Source organism: Phyllobates terribilis, unplaced genomic scaffold (genome assembly GCF_046119375.1).
Source record: "Phyllobates terribilis strain yellow unplaced genomic scaffold, ASM4611937v1 Scaffold_13__5_contigs__length_258822181, whole genome shotgun sequence".
Taxonomy (NCBI): domain Eukaryota; kingdom Metazoa; phylum Chordata; class Amphibia; order Anura; family Dendrobatidae; genus Phyllobates; species Phyllobates terribilis.
In genome coordinates, this window is record NW_027362773.1 from 171977785 (window position 1) to 172002793 (window position 25009).

At 56.5% G+C, this 25009-nt stretch overlaps 1 protein-coding gene across 4 annotated transcripts in view; it reads left to right on the plus strand.

Annotated features, from left to right (window-relative positions):
* LOC141174236 (tubby protein homolog) overlaps positions 1-25009 on the plus strand; it is a 500281-nt gene that overhangs the window by 14466 nt on the left and 460806 nt on the right. Inside the window, exon 1 of one of the 4 annotated variants that reach the window (XM_073659069.1) lies at positions 22438-22588. The exons of the other annotated variants lie outside the window; for them this stretch is intronic. Within the exon in view, the coding sequence (XP_073515170.1) occupies positions 22551-22588 (38 nt within the window). The 5' untranslated portion in view covers positions 22438-22550. Of the gene's footprint in view, positions 1-22437; positions 22589-25009 lie in introns of those variants that run through there. 4 annotated transcript variants of the gene reach the window in all.

The following is a 25009-nucleotide window of genomic DNA, read 5'->3' on the forward strand; positions in this document are numbered from 1 at the left end:
GACCCTCCTGTGTCAGAATGGTCAGGGGGCTGTGCAGCAGCTCTGGGGGTCCCGGTATAGTGAGATCTGCAGTGATTAAGTACAGGAGACTGAGAACCATGATCGCTTCACAACGAGGAATTCAGGGAGAAGAGCACTAAAATGCTCGAGTGCTCGGTCCAAGTAACGAGCCCAATGTAAGTCTATGGGAAAAAACGAACATTTTTCAGGCGGCTCCCCCACCCCGGCGGTCTGCAGAGGCCCTAAAAATTGCCCAAATCGATGGGAACAGTGCTCAAATGACATGGGAACAGCATGGGGAAGACCCCTGGAAGCATTTCTGACTCCTCCCAGGTCACTGTTGTCAACAACGTTGTCAGAGGCATTACGCCACCTTTACTGACTCACAATAAAACATACAAAAAGCCAAAACGGATTTTCCTGGAATCAAGCTGGAAAATTATCTACAGAGCAAAAAAAATCGCTAGCCACATTAATTCCCCCAAAATGTTATACATACATCAATGCTAAAAAAAAAAAATCAGATGGTATCCGCCCCTTAAAAGATGATAATAACAAGATAATTATAGAGGACAAAGAAAAGGCTGAGATATTAAACAGGCACTTTTCATCCATGTTCACCAACGAACCGTCTGCTCCAAGGATCTTTCAACAGGGCAAAAATGAAAAGTTCACCACCTGATATAACTGGTGTAACACAAAAAGAAGTACGCCTGCGACTGAGCAAATTAAACATTGACAAATCCCCGGCCCAGACGGTATTCACCCACGGATACTGAGGGAGCTGAGCTCAGTATATGACAGACCGCTGTATCTTATATTCTTAGACTCTGTTGTAACAGGGGTAGTGCTTCAGGATTGGAGGAGGCTGATGTGGTACCGATATTTAAGAAAGGTAAGAAGGTGGATCCAGGTAACTACCATCGGGTAAGTCTGACATCAGTTGTGTGTGATGTATATGAGGGCATCATAAGAGACGACCTGCAGAGTTATATCACAGAGAATAATATAATAAATGATAATCAGCGCGGATTCATGAAGTATCGGTCGTGTCTGACAACATGTCGGGTCTATGAGGAGGTGAGTGCAGATCTGGATGGTGGATGCGGCTGATGGGATTTATCTGGACTCTGATCCTGCAGCACATAACAGCCTTATACTGAAGCTCCAGGAGCCGGGACTGGGGGGGACTGTATGCAGATGGGGGAGGAACGGGCTAAATGATAGGAAACAAAGGGTCGCCATAAATGATACGTTCTCTAAATGGGATATAGTCAGCAGTGGGGACCGCAGGGATCCGTACCGGGAGCAGTGGGGACCGCAGGGATCTGTACCGGGAGCAGTGGGGACCGCAGGGATCTGTACTGGGAGCAGTGGGGGCCTTGGGGATCTGTACCGGGAGCAGTGAGGACCGCAGGGATCTGTACTGGGAGCAGTGGGGACCGCAGGGATCTGTACTGGGAGCAGTGGGGGCCGCAGGGATCTGTTCCGGGAGCAGTGGGGACCGCAGGGATCTGTACTGGGAGCAGTGGGGACCGCAGGGATCTGTACTGGGAGCAGTGGGGACAGCAGGGATCTGTACTGGGAGCAGTGGGGACCGCAGGGATCTGTACTGGGAGCAGTGGGGACCGCAGGGATCTGTACTGGGAGCAGTGGGGACCGCAGGGATCTGTACTTTGAGCAGTGGGGACCGCAGGGATCTGTTCCGGGTGCAGTAGGGACCGCAGGGATCTGTACTGGGAGCAGTGAGGGCCGCAGGGATCTGTACTGGAAGCAGTGGGGACCGCAGGGATCTGTACCGGGAGCAGTGAGGGCCGCAGGGATCTGTACCGGGAGCAGTGGGGGCCGCAGGGATCTGTACTGGGAGCAGTGGGGACCGCAGGGATCTGTACTGGAAGCAGTGGGGACCGCAGGGATCTGTACTCGGAGCAGCGGGGACCGCAGGGATCTGCACCGGGAGCAGTGGGGGCCGCAGGGATCTGTACCGGGAGCAGTGGGGACAGCAGGGATCTGTACTGGGAGCAGTGGGGGCCGCAGGGATCTGTACCGGGAGCAGTGGGGACCGCAGGGATCTGTACTGGGAGCAGTCAGGGCCGCAGGGATCTGTACTGGGAGCAGTGGGGACCGCAGGGATCTGTACCGGGAGCAGTGAGGACCGCAGGGATCTGTACTGGGAGCAGTGGGGGCCGCAGGGATCTGTACCGGGAGCAGTGGGGACAGCAGGGATCTGTACCGGGAGCAGTGGGGGCCGCAGGGATCTGTACCGGGAGCAGCGGGGACCGCAGGGATCTGCACCGGGAGCAGTGGGGGCCACAGGGATCTGTACTGGGAGCAGCGGGGACCGCAGGGATCTGTACTGGGAGCAGTGGGGACCGCAGGGATCTGTACTGGAAGCAGTGGGGACCGCAGGGATCTGTACTCGGAGCAGCAGGGACCGCAGGGATCTGCATCGGGAGCAGTGGGGGCCGCAGGGATCTGTACTGGGAGCAGTGAGGACCGCAGGGATCTGCACTGGGAGCAGTGAGGGCCGCAGGGATCTGTACTGGGAGCAGTGGGGACCGCAGGGATCTGTACTGGGAGCAGTGAGGGCCGCAGGGATCTGTACCGGGAGCAGTGGGGGCCGCAGGGATCTGTACCGGGAGCAGTGGGGACCGCAGGGATCTGTACCGGGAGCAGTGGGGACCGCAGGGATCTGTACTGGGAGCAGTGGGGACCGCAGGGATCTGTACTGGAAGCAGTGGGGACCGCAGGGATCTGTACTCGGAGCAGCGGGGACCGCAGGGATCTGCACCAGGAGCAGTGGGGACCGCAGGGATCTGTACTGGGAGCAGTGAGGGCCGCAGGGATCTGTACTGGGAGCAGTGGGGACCGCAGGGATCTGTACTGGGAGCAGTCAGGGCCGCAGGGATCTGTACTGGGAGCAGTGGGGACCGCAGGGATCTGTACCGGGAGCAGTGAGGACCGCAGGGATCTGTACTGGGAGCAGTGGGGACCGCAGGGATCTGTACTGGGAGCAGTGGGGGCCGCAGGGATCTGTACCGGGAGCAGTGGGGACAGCAGGGATCTGTACCGGGAGCAGCGGGGACCGCAGGGATCTGTACCGGGAGCAGTGGGGGCCACAGGGATCTGTACTGGGAGCAGCGGGGACCGCAGGGATCTGTACTGGGAGCAGTGGGGACCGCAGGGATCTGTACTGGAAGCAGTGGGGACCGCAGGGATCTGTACTCGGAGCAGCAGGGACCGCAGGGATCTGCATCGGGAGCAGTGGGGGCCGCAGGGATCTGTACTGGGAGCAGTGAGGACCGCAGGGATCTGCACTGGGAGCAGTGAGGGCCGCAGGGATCTGTACTGGGAGCAGTGGGGACCGCAGGGATCTGTACTGGGAGCAGTGAGGGCCGCAGGGATCTGTACCGGGAGCAGTGGGGGCCGCAGGGATCTGTACCGGGAGCAGTGGGGACCGCAGGGATCTGTACCGGGAGCAGTGGGGACCGCAGGGATCTGTACTGGGAGCAGTGGGGACCGCAGGGATCTGTACTGGAAGCAGTGGGGACCGCAGGGATCTGTACTCGGAGCAGCGGGGACCGCAGGGATCTGTACTGGGAGCAGTGAGGGCCGCAGGGATCTGTACTGGGAGCAGTGGGGACCGCAGGGATCTGTACTGGGAGCAGTCAGGGCCGCAGGGATCTGTACTGGGAGCAGTGGGGACCGCAGGGATCTGTACCGGGAGCAGTGAGGACCGCAGGGATCTGTACTGGGAGCAGTGGGGACCGCAGGGATCTGTACTGGGAGCAGTGGGGGCCGCAGGGATCTGTACCGGGAGCAGTGGGGACAGCAGGGATCTGTACCGGGAGCAGTGGGGACCGCAGGGATCTGTACCGGGAGCAGCGGGGACCGCAGGGATCTGTACCGGGAGCAGTGGGGGCCACAGGGATCTGTACTGGGAGCAGCGGGGACCGCAGGGATCTGTACTGGGAGCAGTGGGGACCGCAGGGATCTGTACTGGAAGCAGTGGGGACCGCAGGGATCTGTACTCGGAGCAGCGGGGACCGCAGGGATCTGCATCGGGAGCAGTGGGGGCCGCAGGGATCTGTACTGGGAGCAGTGAGGACCGCAGGGATCTGCACTGGGAGCAGTGAGGGCCGCAGGGATCTGTACTGGGAGCAGTGGGGACCGCAGGGATCTGTACTGGGAGCAGTGAGGGCCGCAGGGATCTGTACCGGGAGCAGTGGGGGCCGCAGGGATCTGTACCGGGAGCAGTGGGGACCGCAGGGATCTGTACCGGGAGCAGTGGGGACCGCAGGGATCTGTACCGGGAGCAGTGGGGACCGCAGGGATCTGTACTGGGAGCAGTGGGGACCGCAGGGATCTGTACCGGGAGCAGTGGGGGCCGCAGGGATCTGTACCGGGAGCGGTGGGGACCGCAGGGATCTGTACCGGGAGCGGTGGGGACCGCAGGGATCTGTACCGGGAGCAGTGGGGGCCGCAGGGATCTGTACCGGGAGCAGTGGGACCGCAGGGATCTGTACCGGGAGCAGTGGGGACCGCAGGGATCTGTACCGGGAGCAGTGGGGACCGCAGGGATCTGTACTGGGAGCAGTGGGGACCGCAGGGATCTGTACTGGGAGCAGTGGGGGACGCAGGGATCTGTACTGGGAGCAGTGGGGACTGCAGGGATCTGTACTGGGAGCAGTGAGGGCCGCAGGGATCTGTACTGGGAGCAGTGGGGGCCGCAGGGATCTGTATCGGGAGCAGTGGGGGCCGCTGGGATCTGTACTGGGAGCAGTGGGGGCCGCAGGGATCTGTACTGGGAGCAGTGGGGACCGCAGGGATCTGTACTGAGAGCAGTGGGGGCCGCAGGGATCTGTACCGGGAGCAGTGGGGGCCGCAGGGATCTGTACCGGGAGCAATGGGGACCGGAGGGATCTGTACCGGGAGCAGTGGGGACCGGAGGGATCTGCACTGGGAGCAGTGGGGACCGCAGGGATCTGTACTGGGAGCAGTGGGACCGCAGGGATCTGTACCGGGAGCAGTGGGGACCGCAGGGATCTGTACTGGGAGCAGTGGGGACCGCAGGGATCTGTACAGGGAGCAGTGGGGGCCGCAGGGATCTGTACTGGAAGCAATGGGGACCGCGGGGATCTGTACCGGGAGCAGTGGGGACCGCAGGGATCTGTACCGGGAGCAGTGGGGACCGCAGGTATCTGTACCGGGAGCAGTGGGGACCGCAGGGATCTGTACCGGGAGCAGTGGGGACCGCAGGGATCTGTACTGGGAGTAGTGGGGACCGCAGGGATCTGTACTCGGAGCAGCGGGGACCGCAGGGATCTGCACCGGGAGCAGTGGGGACCACAGGGATCTGTACTGGGAGCAGTGAGGGCCGCAGGGATCTGTACTGGGAGCAGTCAGGGCCGCAGGGATCTGTACCGGGAGCAGTGGGGACCGCAGGGATCTGTACCGGGAGCAGTGGGGACCGCAGGGATCTGTACTGGGAGCAGTGGGGACCGCAGGGATCTGTACTGGGAGCAGTGGGGACCGCAGGGATCTGTACTGGAAGCAGTGGGGACCGCAGGGATCTGTACTGGAAGCAGTGGGGACCGCAGGGATCTGTACTCGGAGCAGCGGGGACCGCAGGGATCTGCACCGGGAGCAGTGGGGACCGCAGGGATCTGTACTTTGAGCAGTGGGGTCCGCAGGGATCTGTACCGGGAGCAGTGGGGACCGCAGTGATCTGTACTGGGAGCAGTGGGGACCGCAGGGATCTGTACTCGGAGCAGTGGGGACCGCAGGGATCTGTACTGGGAGCAGTGGGGACCGCAGGGATCTGTACTGGGAGCAGTGGGGACCGCAGGGATCTGTACTGGAAGCAGTGGGGACCGCAGGGATCTGTACTCGGAGCAGCGGGGACCGCAGGGATCTGCACCAGGAGCAGTGGGGACCGCAGGGATCTGTACTGGGAGCAGTGGGGACCGCAGGGATCTGTACTGGGAGCAGTGAGGGCCGCAGGGATCTGTACCGGGAGCAGTGGGGACCGCAGGGATCTGTACTGGAAGCAGTGGGGGCCGCAGGGATCTGTACTGGGAGCAGTGGGGACCGCAGGGATCTGTACTGGGAGCAGTGGGGACCGCAGGGATCTGTACTGGGAGCAGTGAGGGCCGCAGGGATCTGTACCGGGAGCAGTGGGGACCGCAGGGATCTGTACCGGGAGCAGTGGGGACCGCAGGGATCTGTACTGGGAGCAGTGGGGGACGCAGGGATCTGTACTGGGAGCAGTGGGGACTGCAGGGATCTGTACTGGGAGCAGTGAGGGCCGCAGGGATCTGTACTGGGAGCAGTGGGGGCCGCAGGGATCTGTATCGGGAGCAGTGGGGGCCGCTGGGATCTGTACTGGGAGCAGTGGGGGCCACAGGGATCTGTACTGGGAGCAGTGGGGACCGCAGGGATCTGTACTGAGAGCAGTGGGGGCCGCAGGGATCTGTACCGGGAGCAGTGGGGGCCGCAGGGATCTGTACCGGGAGCAATGGGGACCGGAGGGATCTGTACCGGGAGCAGTGGGGACCGGAGGGATCTGCACTGGGAGCAGTGGGGACCGCAGGGATCTGTACTGGGAGCAGTGGGACCGCAGGGATCTGTACCGGGAGCAGTGGGGACCGCAGGGATCTGTACTGGGAGCAGTGGGGACCGCAGGGATCTGTACAGGGAGCAGTGGGGGCCGCAGGGATCTGTACTGGAAGCAATGGGGACCGCGGGGATCTGTACCGGGAGCAGTGGGGACCGCAGGGATCTGTACCGGGAGCAGTGGGGACCGCAGGTATCTGTACCGGGAGCAGTGGGGACCGCAGGGATCTGTACCGGGAGCAGTGGGGACCGCAGGGATCTGTACTGGGAGTAGTGGGGACCGCAGGGATCTGTACTCGGAGCAGCGGGGACCGCAGGGATCTGCACCGGGAGCAGTGGGGACCACAGGGATCTGTACTGGGAGCAGTGAGGGCCGCAGGGATCTGTACCGGGAGCAGTGGGGGCCGCAGGGATCTGTACCGGGAGCAGTGGGGACCGCAGGGATCTGTACTGGGAGCAGTGGGGACCGCAGGGATCTGTACTGGGAGCAGTGGGGACCGCAGGGATCTGTACTGGAAGCAGTGGGGACCGCAGGGATCTGTACTCGGAGCAGCGGGGACCGCAGGGATCTGCACCGGGAGCAGTGGGGACCGCAGGGATCTGTACTTTGAGCAGTGGGGTCCGCAGGGATCTGTACCGGGAGCAGTGGGGACCGCAGTGATCTGTACTGGGAGCAGTGGGGACCGCAGGGATCTGTACTCGGAGCAGTGGGGACCGCAGGGATCTGTACTGGGAGCAGTGGGGACCGCAGGGATCTGTACTGGGAGCAGTGGGGTCCGCAGGGATCTGTACTGGAAGCAGTGGGGACCGCAGGGATCTGTACTCGGAGCAGCGGGGACCGCAGGGATCTGCACCAGGAGCAGTGGGGACCGCAGGGATCTGTACTGGGAGCAGTGGGGACCGCAGGGATCTGTACTGGGAGCAGTGAGGGCCGCAGGGATCTGTACCGGGAGCAGTGGGGACCGCAGGGATCTGTACTGGAAGCAGTGGGGGCCGCAGGGATCTGTACTGGGAGCAGTGGGGACCGCAGGGATCTGTACTGGGAGCAGTGGGGACCGCAGGGATCTGTACTGGGAGCAGTGAGGGCCGCAGGGATCTGTACCGGGAGCAGTGGGGACCGCAGGGATCTGTACCGGGAGCAGTGGGGACCGCAGGGATCTGTACTGGGAGCAGTGGGGACCGCAGGGATCTGTACTAGGAGCAGTGGGGACCGCAGGGATCTGCACCAGGAGCAGTGAGGGCTGCAGGGATCTGTACTGGGAGCAGTGGGGACCGCAGGGATCTGTACCGGGAGCAGTGGGGACCGCAGGGATCTGTACCGGGAGCAGTGGGGACCGCAGGGATCTGTACTGGAAGCAGTGGGGGCCGCAGGGATCTGTACTGGGAGCAGTGGGGACCGCAGGGATCTGTACTGGGAGCAGTGGGGACCGCAGGGATCTGTACTGGGAGCAGTGGGGACCGCAGGGATCTGTACTGGGAGCAGTGGGGACCGCAGGGATCTGTACTGGGAGCAGTGGGGACCGCAGGGATCTGTACTGGAAGCAGTGGGGACCGCAGGGATCTGTACTCGGAGCAGCGGGGACCGCAGGGATCTGCACCGGGAGCAGTGGGGACCGCAGGGATCTGTACTTTGAGCAGTGCGGTCCGCAGGGATCTGTACCGGGAGCAGTGGGGACCACAGGGATCTGTACTGGGAGCAGTGGGGACCGCAGGAATCTGTACTGGGAGCAGTGGGGACCGCAGGGATCTGTACTGGAAGCAGTGGGGACCGCAGGGATCTGTACTCGGAGCAGCGGGGACCGCAGGGATCTGCACCGGGAGCAGTGGGGACCGCAGGGATCTGTACTTTGAGCAGTGCGGTCCGCAGGGATCTGTACCGGGAGCAGTGGGGACCGCAGGGATCTGTACTGGGAGCAGTGGGGACCGCAGGGATCTGTACTCGGAGCAGTGGGGACCGCAGGGATCTGTACTGGGAGCAGTGGGGGCCGCAGAGATCTGTACTGGGAGCGGTGGGGGCCGCAGGGATCTGTACCGGGAGCGGTGGGGGCCGCAGGGATCTGTACCGGGAGCGGTGGGGGCCGCAGGGATCTGTACTGGGAGCAGTGGGACCGCAGGGATCTGTACCGGGAGCAGTGGGGACCGCAGGGATCTGTACTGGGAGCAGTGGGGACCGCAGGGATCTGTACAGGGAGCAGTGGGGGCCGCAGGGATCTGTACTGGAAGCAGTGGAGACCGCAGGGATCTGTACTGGGAGCAGTGGGGGCCGCAGGGATCTGTACTGGAAGCAATGGGGACCGCGGGGATCTGTACCGGGAGCAGTGGGGACCGCGGGGATCTGTACCGGGAGCAGTGGGGACCGCAGGTATCTGTACCGGGAGCAGTGGGGACCGCAGGGATCTGTACTGGGAGCAGTGGGGGCCGCAGAGATCTGTACTGGGAGCGGTGGGGGCCACAGGGATCTGTACCGGGAGCGGTGGGGGCCGCAGGGATCTGTACTGGGAGCAGTGGGACCGCAGGGATCTGTACCGGGAGCAGTGGGGACCGCAGGGATCTGTACTGGGAGCAGTGGGGACCGCAGGGATCTGTACAGGGAGCAGTGGGGGCCGCAGGGATCTGTACTGGAAGCAGTGGAGACCGCAGGGATCTGTACTGGGAGCAGTGGGGGCCGCAGGGATCTGTACTGGAAGCAATGGGGACCGCGGGGATCTGTACCGGGAGCAGTGGGGACCGCGGGGATCTGTACCGGGAGCAGTGGGGACCGCGGGGATCTGTACCGGGAGCAGTGGGGACCGCAGGTATCTGTACTGGGAGCAGTGGGGACCGCAGGGATCTGTACTGGGAGTAGTGGGGACCGCAGGGATCTGTACTCGGAGCAGCGGGGACCGCAGGGATCTGCACCGGGAGCAGTGGGGACCGCAGGGATCTGTACTGGGAGCAGTGAGGGCCGCAGGGATCTGTACTGGGAGCAGTGGGGACCGCAGGGATCTGTACTGGGAGCAGTGAGGGCCGCAGGGATCTGTACCGGGAGCAGTGGGGGCCGCAGGGATCTGTACTGGGAGCAGTGGGGACCGCAGGGATCTGTACTGGGAGCAGTGGGGACCGCAGGGATCTGTACTGGGAGCAGTGGGGACCGCAGGTATCTGTACTGGAAGCAGTGGGGACCGCAGGGATCTGTACTCGGAGCAGTGGGGACCGCAGGGATCTGCACCGGGAGCAGTGGGGACCGCAGGGATCTGTACTTTGAGCAGTGGGGTCCGCAGGGATCTGTACTGGGAGCAGTGGGGACCGCAGGGATCTGTACAGGGAGCAGTGGGGGCCGCAGGGATCTGTACTGGAAGCAGTGGAGACCGCAGGGATCTGTACTGGGAGCAGTGGGGGCCGCAGGGATCTGTACTGGAAGCAATGGGGACCGCGGGGATCTGTACCGGGAGCAGTGGGGACCGCGGGGATCTGTACCGGGAGCAGTGGGGACCGCAGGTATCTGTACCGGGAGCAGTGGGGACCGCAGGGATCTGTACTGGGAGCAGTGGGGGCCGCAGAGATCTGTACTGGGAGCGGTGGGGGCCACAGGGATCTGTACCGGGAGCGGTGGGGGCCGCAGGGATCTGTACTGGGAGCAGTGGGACCGCAGGGATCTGTACCGGGAGCAGTGGGGACCGCAGGGATCTGTACTGGGAGCAGTGGGGACCGCAGGGATCTGTACAGGGAGCAGTGGGGGCCGCAGGGATCTGTACTGGAAGCAGTGGAGACCGCAGGGATCTGTACTGGGAGCAGTGGGGGCCGCAGGGATCTGTACTGGAAGCAATGGGGACCGCGGGGATCTGTACCGGGAGCAGTGGGGACCGCGGGGATCTGTACCGGGAGCAGTGGGGACCGCGGGGATCTGTACCGGGAGCAGTGGGGACCGCAGGTATCTGTACTGGGAGCAGTGGGGACCGCAGGGATCTGTACTGGGAGTAGTGGGGACCGCAGGGATCTGTACTCGGAGCAGCGGGGACCGCAGGGATCTGCACCGGGAGCAGTGGGGACCGCAGGGATCTGTACTGGGAGCAGTGAGGGCCGCAGGGATCTGTACTGGGAGCAGTGGGGACCGCAGGGATCTGTACTGGGAGCAGTGAGGGCCGCAGGGATCTGTACCGGGAGCAGTGGGGGCCGCAGGGATCTGTACTGGGAGCAGTGGGGACCGCAGGGATCTGTACTGGGAGCAGTGGGGACCGCAGGGATCTGTACTGGGAGCAGTGGGGACCGCAGGGATCTGTACTGGAAGCAGTGGGGACCGCAGGGATCTGTACTCGGAGCAGTGGGGACCGCAGGGATCTGCACCGGGAGCAGTGGGGACCGCAGGGATCTGTACTTTGAGCAGTGGGGTCCGCAGGGATCTGTACCGGGAGCAGTGGGGACCGCAGGGATCTGTACTGGGAGCAGTGGGGACCGCAGGGATCTGTACTCGGAGCAGTGGGGACCGCAGGGATCTGTACTGGGAGCAGTGGGGGCCGCAGAGATCTGTACTGGGAGCAGTGGGGGCCGCAGGGATCTGTACCGGGAGCGGTGGGAACCGCAGGGATCTGTACCGGGAGCGGTGGGGGCCGCAGGGATCTGTACCGGGAACGGTGGGGGCCGCAGGGATCTGTACTGGGAGCAGTGGGGACCGCAGGGATCTGTACCGGGAGCAGTGGGGGCCGCAGGGATCTGTACCGGGAGCAGTGGGGACCGCAGGGATCTGTACCGGGAGCAGTGGGGGCCGCAGGGATCTGTACCGGGAGCAGTGGGACCGCAGGGATCTGTACCGGGAGCAGTGGGGACCGCAGGAATCTGTACCGGGAGCAGTGGGGACCGCAGGGATCTGTACCGGGAGCAGTGGGGACCGCAGGGATCTGTACCGGGAGCAGTGGGGACCGCAGGGATCTGTACTAGGAGCAGTGGGGACCGCAGGGATCTGTACTGGGAGCAGTGGGGGCTGCAGGGATCTGTATCGGGAGCAGTGGGGGCCGCAGGGATCTGTACTGGGAGCAGTGGGGACCGCAGGGATCTGTACCGGGAGCAGTGGGGGCCGCAGGGATCTGTACCGGGAGCAGTGGGGACCGGAGGGATCTGTACCGGGAGCAGTGGGGACGGGAGGGATCTGCACTGGGAGCAGTGGGGACCGCAGGGATCTGCACTGGGAGCAGTGGGGGCCGCAGGGATCTGCACTGGGAGCAGTGGGGGCCGCAGGGATCTGCACTGGGAGCAGTGGGGACCGCAGGGATCTGTACTGGGAGCAGTGGGACCGCAGGGATCTGTACCGGGAGCAGTGGGGGCCGCAGGGATCTGTACAGGGAGCAGTGGGGGCCGCAGGGATCTGTACTGGAAGCAGTGGAGACCACAGGATCTGTACTGGGAGCAGTGGGGGCCGCAGGGATCTGTACCGGGAGCAGTGGGGACCGCAGGGATCTGTACCGGGAGCAGTGGGGACCGCAGGTATCTGTACCGGGAGCAGTGGAGACCGCAGGGATCTGTTCCGGGAGCAGTGGAGACCGCAGGGATCTGTACCGGGAGCAGTGGAGACCGCAGGGATCTGTACCGGGAGCAGTGGGGATCGCAGGGATCTGTACTGGGAGCAGTGAGGACCGCAGGGATCTGTACCGGGAGCAGTGGGGACCGCAGAGATCTGTACTGGGAGCAGTGGGGACCGCGGGGATCTGTACTGGGAGCAGTGGGGACCGCAGAGATCTGTACTGGGAGCAGTGGGGACCGCAGGGATCTGTACCAGGAGCAGTGGGGACCTCAGGGATCTGTGCCGGGAGCAGTGGGGACCGCAGGGATCTGTACAGGGAGCAGTGGGGACCGCAGGGATCTGTACAGGGAGCAGTGGGGACCGCAGGGATCTGTACCGGGAGCAGTGGGGACCGCAGGCATCTGTACCGGGAGGAGTGCGGACCGCAGAGATCTGTACCGGGAGCAGTAGGGGTTGCAGGGATCTGTACCGGGAGCAGTGGGGGTCGCAGGGATCTGTGCCGGGAGCAGTAGGGACCGCAGGGATCTGTACCGGGAGCAGTGGGGGCCGCAGGGATCTGTACCGGGAGCAGCGGGGACCGCAGGGATCTGTACCGGGAGCAGTGCAGACCGCAGGGATCGGTACCGGGAGCAGCGGGGACCGCAGGGATCTGTGCAGGGAGCAGTTGGGACCGCAGGGATCTGTGCCGGGAGCAGTGAGGACCGTAGGGATCTGTGCCGGGAGCAGTGCGGATCGCAAGGATCTGTACCGGGAGCAGTGGGGACCGCAGGGATCTGTACCGGGAGCAGTGCGGACCGCAGGGATCTGTACCGGGAGCAGTAGGGGTTGCAGGGATCTGTACCGGGAGCAGTGGGGGTCGCAGGGATCTGTGCCGGGAGCAGTAGGGACCGCAGGGATCTGTACCGGGAGCAGTGGGGGCCGCAGGGATCTGTACCGGGAGCAGCGGGGACCGCAGGGATCTGTACCGGGAGCAGTGCAGACCGCAGGGATCGGTACCGGGAGCAGCGGGGACCGCAGGGATCTGTGCAGGGAGCAGTTGGGACCGCAGGGATCTGTGCCGGGAGCAGTGAGGACCGCAGGGATCTGTGCCGCGAGCAGTGCGGACCGCTGGGATCTGTACCGGGAGCAGTGGGGATCGCAAGGATCTGTACCGGGAGCAGTGCGGACCGCAGGGATCTGTACCGGGAGCAGTGCGGACCACAGGGATCTGTACCGGGAGCAGTGGGGACCGCAGGGATCCGTACCGGGAGCAGTGCGGACCGCAGGGATCTGTGCCGGGAGCAGTGGGGACCGCAGGGATCTGTGCTGGGAGCAGTGGGGACCGCAGGGATCTGTACCGGGAGCAGTGGGGACCGCAGGGATCTGTACCGGGAGGAGTGCGGACCGCAGGGATCTGTACCGGGAGCAGTGGGGACCGCAGGGATCTGTACTGGGAGCAGTGGGGACCGCAGGGATCTGTACTGGGAGCAGTGGGGACCGCAGGGATCTGTGCAGGGAGCAGTGGGGACCGCAGGGATCTGTACTGGGAGCAGTGGGGACCGCAGGGATCTGTACCGGGAGCGGTGGGGACCGCAGGAATCTGTACCGGGAGCAGTGGGGAACTGTGGGAGCAATAATTAGAAGATGGAAGACATACAAGACCAGTGATAATCTCCCTCGATCTGAGGCTCCACACAAGATCTCACCCCGTGGGGTCAAAATGACCTCAAGAACGGTGATCAAAAATCCCAGAACCACACGGGGGGACCTAGTGAATGACCTGCAGAGAGCTGGGACCAACGTTACACAGGGTACCATCAGTAACACACTACACCACCAGGGACTCAGATACTACAGTGCCAGACGTGTCCCCCTGCTTAAGCCATTACATGTCCGGGCCCGTCTGAAGTTTGCTAGAGAGCATTTGGATGATCCAGAAGAGTATTGGGAGAATGTCATATGGTCAGATGAAACCAAAGTAGAACTGTTTGGTAGAAACACAACTCGTCGTGTTTGGAGGAGAAAGAATGCGGAGTTGCATCCAAAGAACACCATACCTACTGTGAAGCATGGGGGTGGCAACATCATGCTTTGGGTCTGTTTCTCTGCCAAGGGACCAGAACGACTGATCCGTGTACATGAAAGAATGAATGGCGCCATGTATCGTGAGATTTTGAGTGCAAACCTCCTTCCATCAGCAAGGGCATTGAAGATGAAACGTGGCTGGGTCTTTCAGCATGACAATGATCCCAAGCACACCGCCAGGGCAATGAAGGAGTGGCTTCGTAAGAAGCATTTCAAGGTCCTGGAGTGGCCTAGCCAGTCTCCAGATCTAAACCCTATAGAAAACCTTTGGAGGGAGTTGAAAGTCCGTGTTGTCCAGTGACTGCCCCAAAACATCACTGCTGTAGAGGAGATCTGCATGGAGGAATGGGCCAACATACCAGCAACAGTGTGTGCCAACCTTGTGAAGACTTACAGAAAACGTTTGACCTCTGTCATTACCAACAAAGGAAATATAACAAAGTATCGAGATGAACTTTCGTAATGGACCTAATACTTATTTTCTAACAAAATTTGAAAAACAATTTCTTTCCAAACCGGACAATGTGATTTTCAGGATTTGTTTTGTTATTTTGTCTCTCATAGTCGAGGTCGACCTATGATGTCAATTACAGGCCGACCTCATCTTTTTAAGTGGGAGAACTTGCACAATTGGGGGCTGATTAAATACTTTATTTCCCCACTGTAACCAAAAACAAAAATGCTCCTCCCCACCTTGGGCTATGTTCACACCTAGCATTTTTGATGCGTTTTTTGCACTTTTGCTTTGCTCTACATTCACCAGTAATTGTAATTTTAACATTTTACTACCTTATCTGGCCATGTGGTATGTGAGACATGATCAGACACATACTGTTTCATTTATAAAAGAGGGACTCTGAAAGTCACAAAGCCTATTTTTACAAGGCAACCAGGTGGCCCTTACTATTGTTAGAGGGCCATCAGCAGGCTATGCTTTGTTGTTCCCATTATTAAGGAGTGGGTCTCCTATATTGTTATTGCTTATGCAGCAAGTTCAAGGGCTGCCAAAAATTTGAACGCAACCCAATACCACTTTGAAGAGACGTAGAGAAGGGCCTCATTAAAAAAAATTGTTACCATTGTTACGGAATGAGTCTCCTATACTGGTAATGCCCATGCACTAAGTGCATGGGCTGAAAAACATTTACCCCTGGAGGGTATACATGAACATACCGTATACCATACGGAATGTTAGATCTAGGCTTCTAAAAAAAAAATGATGTGGGTGTTGCATCATGGTCACCCTGGTGATATGGTGGTGGAGGATGAGGATGAGGAGAAGGACAACAGAAAATAGATAAAATCAGGAAGCGTATACCCATGTCTGGATGTGACGAGGTGCATGGGAATAGACCCCCCCCAAAAAAAGCCACTGAATTTGACTTTATGTTCCGCTGCTATAATTTGGAGATAGTTCTCCAAATGATAGCAGCAAAGTTCTCCTTGTAGTGTGGGTCTAGAAATGTGACCAACCAGTAATTAGTGTTGGCCAAAATGTGTACAACATGTGTGCCAGACTGCCAAAAGCCAAGTCTTCCCTATCCTGACCAAAAGGACGATTGTCCATGCTCTCCTCCTCCTCGTTCTCCTTCTCCTCAGGCCATCCACGCTGAACAGGAGGTATGACTGTTGTGTGGGTAGCACCGTCTGTAGTGCAGGAAAACTGCTCCTGTTCCTCCTCCTCCTCATTATCGCCCAGTCCGTTTTGAGATGGGATGAGGCTGGGCTGTGTGGCATCCCCCTGTATGGTTCCTTGCTCCATCTCATCATGCTCAGCTTCAGAGCCGCCACCAGGTTCCGGCCATTGTCACACACGACCAAGCCTGGCTGTAGGTTCAGCAGTGACAGTGTTACAGCTTTCAACAACTCTTCAGCGGTGTGCAATTTGTCACATAAGCATATTAGCTTCAGCACAGCCTGTTGCCACTTGGCTGAGGCAGTGCTGCAGTGCTTCTGACTGATGTGGTCATTTCGGAGATGGAGGTTGAAGAGGAGGAGGTGCAGGAGTTGTAGAATGTGGGGGGCACCCTGATTGACCCAGGGCCCGCAATCCTCGGCATCGAGAGGACGTGTTCCATCCCAGGGTCCCAGCTTCCACTATATTAACCCAGTGTGCCGTCAGTGAGATGTACCGTCCCTGGCCACTTGTCCATGTGTCTTAGGTTAGGTGGACCTTCCCAGTAACTGCGTTGGTGAGGGCACGGGTAATGTTCTGGGACACATGCTTGTGTAAAGCAGGGACGGCACACCGGGAGAAATAGTGGCGACTGTGGACCGAGTACCGAGGGATGTCCGCTGCCATGAGGTTGTGGAAAGATTCCGTCTCCACCAGCCTAAAAGGCAACATTTCAAGTGCAAGCAGTCAAGAAATGTGGCAGTTTAGCGCCGTGGGTGGGTGGCTAAGTATTTGCGCTTGCGTTCAAAGGACTGGGATAGGAACAACTGAATGCTGCACTGGGACAACGACGTAGACTTGGTTGTTGATGGTGGTGGATGCGAGTGTGCAACGACAGGTGCAGGGCAGGAGGCATCTTCGCATGCACCATGGACAGGGGATTGGCTTGCACACACAACAGCGGAACAGGCAATGGTGTCACCCGCAGGCACTGTTCCTGGACCCTGGCATTCGGCCACCTAGTCGGGTGCTTTGCTGTCATGTGCCTGATCATGCTGGTGGTGGTCAGGCTGGTAATTTTGCAGCCCCTGCTGATGCTGGCCTGGCAGATGGATGTTGCAAATGGCCTTTTTGATGTTATCTGGACAGTCTTTAAAAAAGAGCCAGACTTTGGAAGACCTAAGAGTTGGACTCGCAACTTCCCTCGTGTTGGTGTTCCGGGAAACAGTTGCCCGCCTTGTGTCTGTGGCCACCACACTGCTTCTTCCTGCCTGTTGTGGTGCTACTCCTCCCTCCCCCTCTGTACTGCTGTTCTCAATCTGCATGTCCCCCTGCCAGGTTGAGTCAGTGACTTCATCGTCCACCACCTCGTCTTCCACGTACGCACCATGGTCCTCCTCTTGGCTTGCTGGCAATTGTGTCTCATCATCATCATCCACCTCTTGCCACAGTAATTGCACTTTACCACCATCGCCTTCATGTGACCGTGGCTGCTCATATATTTGGGGATCGCTACATGCAAACTTGTCTTGCTCCGCTTGAAGCTGGCCGGACAAGAGGCCCAAATCTATAAATGGAAAAGTGAACAGCTCTTCAGGGTCTACAAGTGTGGGATCAGTTGTCTCTGGGTACTCGGCATGGTGGGAGGAAGGAGGATCAAGGTGAGGAATATGTGGTCCAGACTCACTGCTACTGAGACTTGACCGTGTGGAAGACAGGGTGGTGCTGGTGGTGGCAAAGTGACTGGAAGCATTATCTGCTATCCAACCAACAACCTTTTTACATTGCTCTGGGTTCAATAGTGGTGCTCTGCGGTCACCTAGAAAGTGGGACAAGAAAGTAGTTTGTCATCATGTGGGTGCTTGTTGTGCTCCCTCAGCAGGCACAGTTTCATCTTGTCCACGGCCCCGTCCTCTACACGCACCATCACCGTTACATCCACTTCCCCGTCCCTTGCCACACGCCTTGCCCATTTTAAAGGGAGTGTAATATTAGGCCTGCTCCACAAAATGTCTGTATTATTACAGCAGTAATATGGGATCACGTGTGATGACCACGGTTTTAGGCAGTGGCTTTATAGATATAAATAATCAGGATTAAAAAACAAACAAACCCTGATATGTAGAGCTATGGATATCTGTAACAGCAGCAGACAGAACGTGCAATGGACCCTATTCTGCTCTATACACTCTACACAAACCCTGCCGGCCTAACTCCTGCTATCACCACTAATATATGCAGCTGGATTAGTACTTAAGAAGGACTGTTAGTTCAGATGAGTATATATAGCTGTAGAATACCTAATACTTCACTAATAAACCGCCAAATCTCTCCCTAGCTCAGCAGCAGCTCTCCCTACACTGTCTGATCCGGAGTGACTGTGACGAGCATGGCGGCGCCAGGTCTGATATAGACCTGATGACGCTGTGCGGCCAGCCAATCACTGTAATGCCACAACCAACATGGCTACAGCATTACAGTGACTGGCTGGCAATCCCTGCATGTTCATTGGCTCTGTAAAGAGCGCCAAACATGCAGGGCTGAGACCCGAGCTCCCGCCGAGCAACCCCGGAAATACTTGGCGAGCACCGAATAGCGGCGAGCGCGCTCACTCATCACTAATTAGCACCTTTTTTTAATATGGCAAATTTTAATGTCTATTTTTAGTATTCACCTATTTTTTTTCTTTAATATTCACCTTTGTGAGCGGTTTGGGGTTTCCAGATGGTTTTAGCTGATTCATTGATTGTAACTTTGTAAAAATTCCCAACATTTTTTCATGATGTCCTCGAAGAATGCAAACTAAACAAATCTGTTAGAAAATTTGAAAAACTTTCCACACTCTTAATTTTGTAGTTATGTCATGTCACCTCCAGAGCTGCACTCACTATTCTGCTGTTACATCATGTCTTATCCTCCAGTCACCTCCAGAGCTGCAGTCACTATTGTGCTGTTACATCATGTCTTATCCTCCAGAGCTGCATTCACTATTCTGCTGTGACATTGTATCTTATCCTCCAGTCACCTCCAGAGGTGCAGTCACACTGGTAGCAGAAGATTACATTATAGCATTGCGAAGGATAAAGTCATTGTCACATCATATTTGGCTTTCTCCAGGTGGAGTAGACTTTTTTGCATTGCTTTCTCCAGGTGGAGTAGACTTTTTTGCATTGCTTTCTCCAGGTGGAGTAGACTTTTTTGCATTGCTTTCTCCAGGTGGAGTAGACTTTTTTGCACTGCTTTCTCCAGGTGGAGTAGACTTTTTTGCACTGCTTTCTCCAGGTGGAGTAGACTTTTTTGCATTGCTTTCTCCAGGTGGAGTAGACTTTTTTGCATTGCTTTCTCCAGGTGGAGTAGACTTTTTTGCATTGCTTTCTCCAGGTGGAGTAGACTTTTTTGCATTGCTTTCTCCAGGTGGAGTAGACTTTTTTGCATTGCTTTCTCCAGGTGGAGTAGACTTTTTTTGCATTGATTTCTCCAGGTGGAGTAGACTTTTTTGCACTGCTTTCTCCAGGTGGAGTAGACTTTTTTTGCACTGCTTTCTCCAGGTGGAGTAGACTTTTTTTGCACTGCTTTCTCCAGGTGGAGTAGACTTTTTTGCACTGCTTTCTCCAGGTGGAGTAGACTTTTTTGCATTGCTTTCTCCAGGTGGAGTAGACTTTTTTTGCATTGCTATCTCCAGGTGGAGTAGACTTTTTTGCATTGCTTTCTCCAGGTGGAGTAGACTTTTTTGCATTGCTTTCGCCAGGTGGAGTAGACTTTTTTGCACTGCTTTCTCCAGGTGGAGTAGACTTTTTTGCACTGCTTTCTCCAGGTGGAGTAGACTTTTTTGCATTGCTTTCTCCAGGTGGAGTAGACTTTTTTGCACTGCTTTCTCCAGGTGGAGTAGACTTTTTTGCATTGCTTTCTCCAGGTGGAGTAGACTTTTTTGCACTGCTTTCTCCAGGTGGAGTAGACTTTTTTGCATTGCTTTCTCCAGGTGGAGTAGACTTTTTTGCACTGCTTTCTCCAGGTGGAGTAGACTTTTTTGCATTGCTTTCTCCAGGTGGAGTAGACTTTTTTGCATTGCTTTCTCCAGGTGGAGTAGACTTTTTTGCACTGCTTTCTCCAGGTGGAGTAGACTTTTTTGCACTGCTTTCTCCAGGTGGAGTAGACTTTTTTTGCATTGCTTTCTCCAGGTGGAGTAGACTTTTTTGCATTGCTTTCTCCAGGTGGAGTAGACTTTTTTGCACTGCTTTCTCCAGGTGGAGTAGACTTTTTTGCATTGCTTTCTCCAGGTGGAGTAGACTTTTTTGCATTGCTTTCGCCAGGTGGAGTAGACTTTTTTGCACTGCTTTCTCCAGGTGGAGTAGACTTTTTTGCACTGCTTTCTCCAGGTGGAGTAGACTTTTTTGCATTGCTTTCTCCAGGTGGAGTAGACTTTTTTGCACTGCTTTCTCCAGGTGGAGTAGACTTTTTTGCATTGCTTTCTCCAGGTGGAGTAGACTTTTTTGCATTGCTTTCTCCAGGTGGAGTAGACTTTTTTGCACTGCTTTCTCCAGGTGGAGTAGACTTTTTTGCACTGCTTTCTCCAGGTGGAGTAGACTTTTTTGCATTGCTTTCTCCAGGTGGAGTAGACTTTTTTGCACTGCTTTCTCCAGGTGGAGTAGACTTTTTTGCATTGCTTTCTCCAGGTGGAGTAGACGTTTTTGCATTGCTTTCTCCAGGTGTAGACTGTTTGCTGTCCGTTACAGGAGTCCTGTTGGGATAGACGTCTCTGGTTGCGGAGGGCGGTGGCTGGTGGTGTCATGGCGGTGTGAGGCCGCACTCCTTTTGGAGGACTCCATGTGACTCTGTGCTGAGGTCGGAGTCCTCCACGCTCCGCGTGTTTCCAGTCTTTTCATTATCTCCTCTTGATGTGGAGTTAATCCGGTCCATTGTGTGTCTTTTACCTGCTCGCTGAGGACGTGTTGCTACGGAAACCAGGCGAATAAAGGATTCACGTTTTCTCCCACTCGCAGAGCGAGCGCGGAGGAAGATGAAGGTTAGGCGAGATGAGGACGATTAGAAGATCCGGGGTGATCGGGGTTATACAGAGCAATAGACTGTAAGCTCCTGGATCTATAGGGGGAGTGGAGGCCGCACTCACACCCTCATCCTCGAGACCCTCTTCCACATGAGAAGACCCCAATATTATCGTCATAGTTACCAACAAGCTTTTTCCGGACAGCTGGACATTATAATTCTCCACCAGGAAAACAGAAGAGAAATATCAGTAAATATTTACATCTAGATACAATGTTTCCAGTCTCATCACTGAGCGACCCATTGTGTCCTGGTGTTACTGGCAGCCCCATGTAGATCATTACTGGCAGCCCCATGTAAACTGTTACTGTCAGCCCCATGTAGATGGTTACTGTCAGCCCCATGTAGATCGTTACTGTCAGCCCCATGTAGATCGTTACCGTCAGCCTCATGTAGATCGTTACCGGCAGCCCCATGTAGATCGTTACCGGCAGCCCCATGTAGATTGTTACCGGCAGCCCCATGTAAATTGTTACCGTCAGCCCCATGTAGATCGTTACCGTCAGCCCCATGTAGATCGTTACCGGCAGCCCCATGTAGATCGTTACTGGCAGCCCCATGTAGATCGTTACTGGCAGCCCCATGTAGATTGTTACCGGCAGCCCCATGTAAATTGTTACCGTCAGCCCCATGTAGATCGTTACCGTCAGCCCCATGTAGATCGTTACCGGCAGCCCCATGTAGATCGTTACTGGCAGCCCCATGTAGATCGTTACTGGCAGCCCCATGTAGATCGTCACTGTCAGCCCCATGTAGATCGTTACCGTCAGCCCCATGTAGATCGTTATTGTCAGCCCCATGTAGATCGTTATTGTCAGCCCCATGTAGATCGTTACTGTCAGCCCCATGTAGATCGTTATTGTCAGCCCCATGTAGATCGTTATTGTCAGCCCCATGTAGATCGTTACTGTCAGCCCCATGTAGATCGTTATTGTCAGCCCCATGTAGATCGTTACTGTCAGCCCCATGTAGATCGTTACTGTCAGCCCCATGTAGATCGTTATTGTCAGCCCCATGTAGATCGTTACTGTCAGCCCCATGTAGATCGTTATTGTCAGCCCCATGTAGATCGTTACTGTCAGCCCCATGTAGATCAATGTCCAGATAATGAGGGCAGATCGGGCCCCTGAAAACGTAGATCGGGCCCTTTGTCTTCTTATGATCTGATTGGCTGCAGGTTTTTGTCCATGTGACTACCGTCCTGATTGGCTGCAGGTCTATTTCCTGAGTACGACTGTTGTCTGTAACCATGGAGACACATAAATCTGCATAGGAGCTGTGGTCTCAAACAGTAAAAAGTTGCTTTATTCATGGCTTTGGATACTTTGTATGAAGGTGGGCAGCGGATTTCAGCTTTACTTATCACATTCTCCTGCCGGACCCCAGCACTAGGGGTGATGCCTCGGAGGGATTCATCTGAGGTCACCCAGCTTTCCCAGGAGCTGACATGACTATGTAACATCCTGATAAATGAGTCGTCCAGGATGTGTATAGACGCTGTCATGGCGTCCTTGTCCTGAAGTTCATTGTCCCCGCGGTCAGCGCTGACCCCGTATAACTTTGTGCCGCCATTTCCTGGGTTATCTCCACCTCGGACCTTGGAACCCCCCTTAATTCCAGGACATGTGACAGGATTGTCCATATTACGTCACAGTACAAGGGTCTCCGCAGCCGCCGATCACAATATTGGTATCCAAGATGAGGGAAAGTTTCCGGAGGAGAGAGAAGAACTATAGGTAACCTCGCTATTATTACTGGGCGTTATGACATGATGATGACGTCATATGGGGGGGCCGGCGTCCATGGTCTGTATACCGAGCCTTATACATGGTGTGATGAAAGTTCTGCAACTCTCTAGAAAACTTTCTTTCAATTCTTCTCCATCTTCAAGATCTTTGAAACCTGTTCACACTGCTGCTGATTGTAGCAGCGAGGCCTCGCTCACATGTGTAGAAATCGGACGAGTGCAATCCCTTAATAAAAAGGACCAACGTTATCGATGAGGCCGCGCAGGTCTGAGGATTTTTCTCAGCTGTATATGGGTGCGAGAGATAAATGGCAAGTGGCCCGGAGCATCAGAGCAGCAAATGGTCTTTACTGATACATCACAACTCTGTAGCATTAATGTAAAAGATTAATAGAAAAAAACAGATTGTAGATGGATGGAGAGTGGAGGAAAACTCATACCACCACTCTTCTGGATGAGAATGGGACCGATAGAAGGAGTCTGGACTGGTCTTGATACATTTTTCCTGCACTGATACATTGCAACAAACTATGGAGAGCTCACACAGGATTGTCTAGGCCGAATACAACTCTGCCCACTGCTAACTAGTCTCCAAATCCAGGGGTTAAAACTCATCCTGACATCACACTTCTCACACCGTTACAATGTATCATTGCAGACATTGATCTGTGAGGGAAACAGCAACACAAATCTCCCTCCTGTCCTGACAGTTTGTTACAATGTATCAGTGCAAGTAACACTATCAGTCTAGAGTCCTGGCTAGACTGGATACAATGGTAACAGAACCTCAGCTGTGAAAGTATGAGGCCAGGATGGAAAGAATGTTCCCATTCACTGACAGCAAGCAAAAGTCTTCTAAGATGTTGCAGAATTTCCACTTTTTGCTAGAACAGTCCCTGAGATATTCAGAGTATTCTCCAGAGATGAGACCCCCAGTCCCCCGAGTCTCTGGGGGACACCGTCTACGCCCTGCAGGGACAATCATTTTCTCAACATTGTGAGATGACAGATCTGTTCAGGGATAAACCTGGGGGTCCCGGGGGTCCCGGGCGCCAACCAGCATGCTGGGAATAAAAGTAAGATTTTAGGAGGAGGATGGGGGTAGGTTGTGCTGGTCTCTGATTGTTGGATGATGGGGATGTGGACGGTGAGGGTGATGGGGATGCGGATGATGGGGGTGATGGGTCGTCCTCTTGGGTTTTCATACCTAATCCTCCAGTATCCAGGGAGTGAGGCGAGGATCGGTGGCTTCCAGTCTCCATGGAAACCTTTGTCATTACTTCTGTAAACCTTACAATTTGGCACCACCTTGTGTTCATCCGTAGAGTTGACAACTGCTGGGAAATCGTCACAATGTCGCAGGAATTAAAGTCTGGATCAGCAGTGGATCCGGACTCTGGACGCATTTTATGACTTTTTTGGACTGCACCAAGTTTGCGACATTCAGCCACCGGAAAACGTGTCCTCCCTCCGCTCCATCCTCGGGCATTATTAATGCATCACTGTTATTAGGGATCATTTACAATGTATAATGTCATATACCAGCACTAACTGAGAGGGAATCTGTGATCGTCCTCCTGAGCCGTCTATGCGGCCGCAGGTCATAGGAGCCGAATAACAAGACGCCTGATATCTGCGATCTGACGTCTCATTCCAGAGAAACCCATAGTTTTCTTATATGTAAATAAGCTGCTATGGGCGGGGCATAGTCTTCCCGAAACTCCGCCTCCACAGCTGATTGTTAATGACAGGGCAGCGCCGCTCCAGGTTTTCGTGGGCCCCGGGCGAAAGAGTCTCACTGGCCCCTTTAACACATACACGATTCATGATGCACAGATAAGAAATATATATATATATATAGTACAATGCTGAAGATTTCACTTCTTACATTACATGAGTGATATCTATTGTAAATTCCACAATAGCTCAGAAACCGGTGAATCCTCACAGCGCACAGTGCAGACTGGACAGTATAGTCCTCCATACAGTATTATGGGCCCCATATAATGCTCCATACAGGATACTGACCCCCTTATAATGCTCCATACAGGATACTGACCCCCTTATAATTCTCCATTCAGGATACTGGTCCCCATATAATGCTCCACACAGTATTATGGGCACCACATAGTCCTCCATACAGTATAATGGCCCACATAGTCCTCCATACAGTATAATGGCCCCACGTAGTCCTCCATACAGTATAATGGCCCCACATAGTCCTCCATACTGTATAATGGGCCCCACATAGTCCTCCATACAGTATTATGGGCACCACATAGTCCTCCATACAGCATAATGGCCCCACATAGTCCTTCATACAGTATAATGGCCCCACATAGTCCTCCATACTGTATAATGGGCCCCACATAGTCCTCCATACAGTATAACGGGCCCCACATAGCCCTCC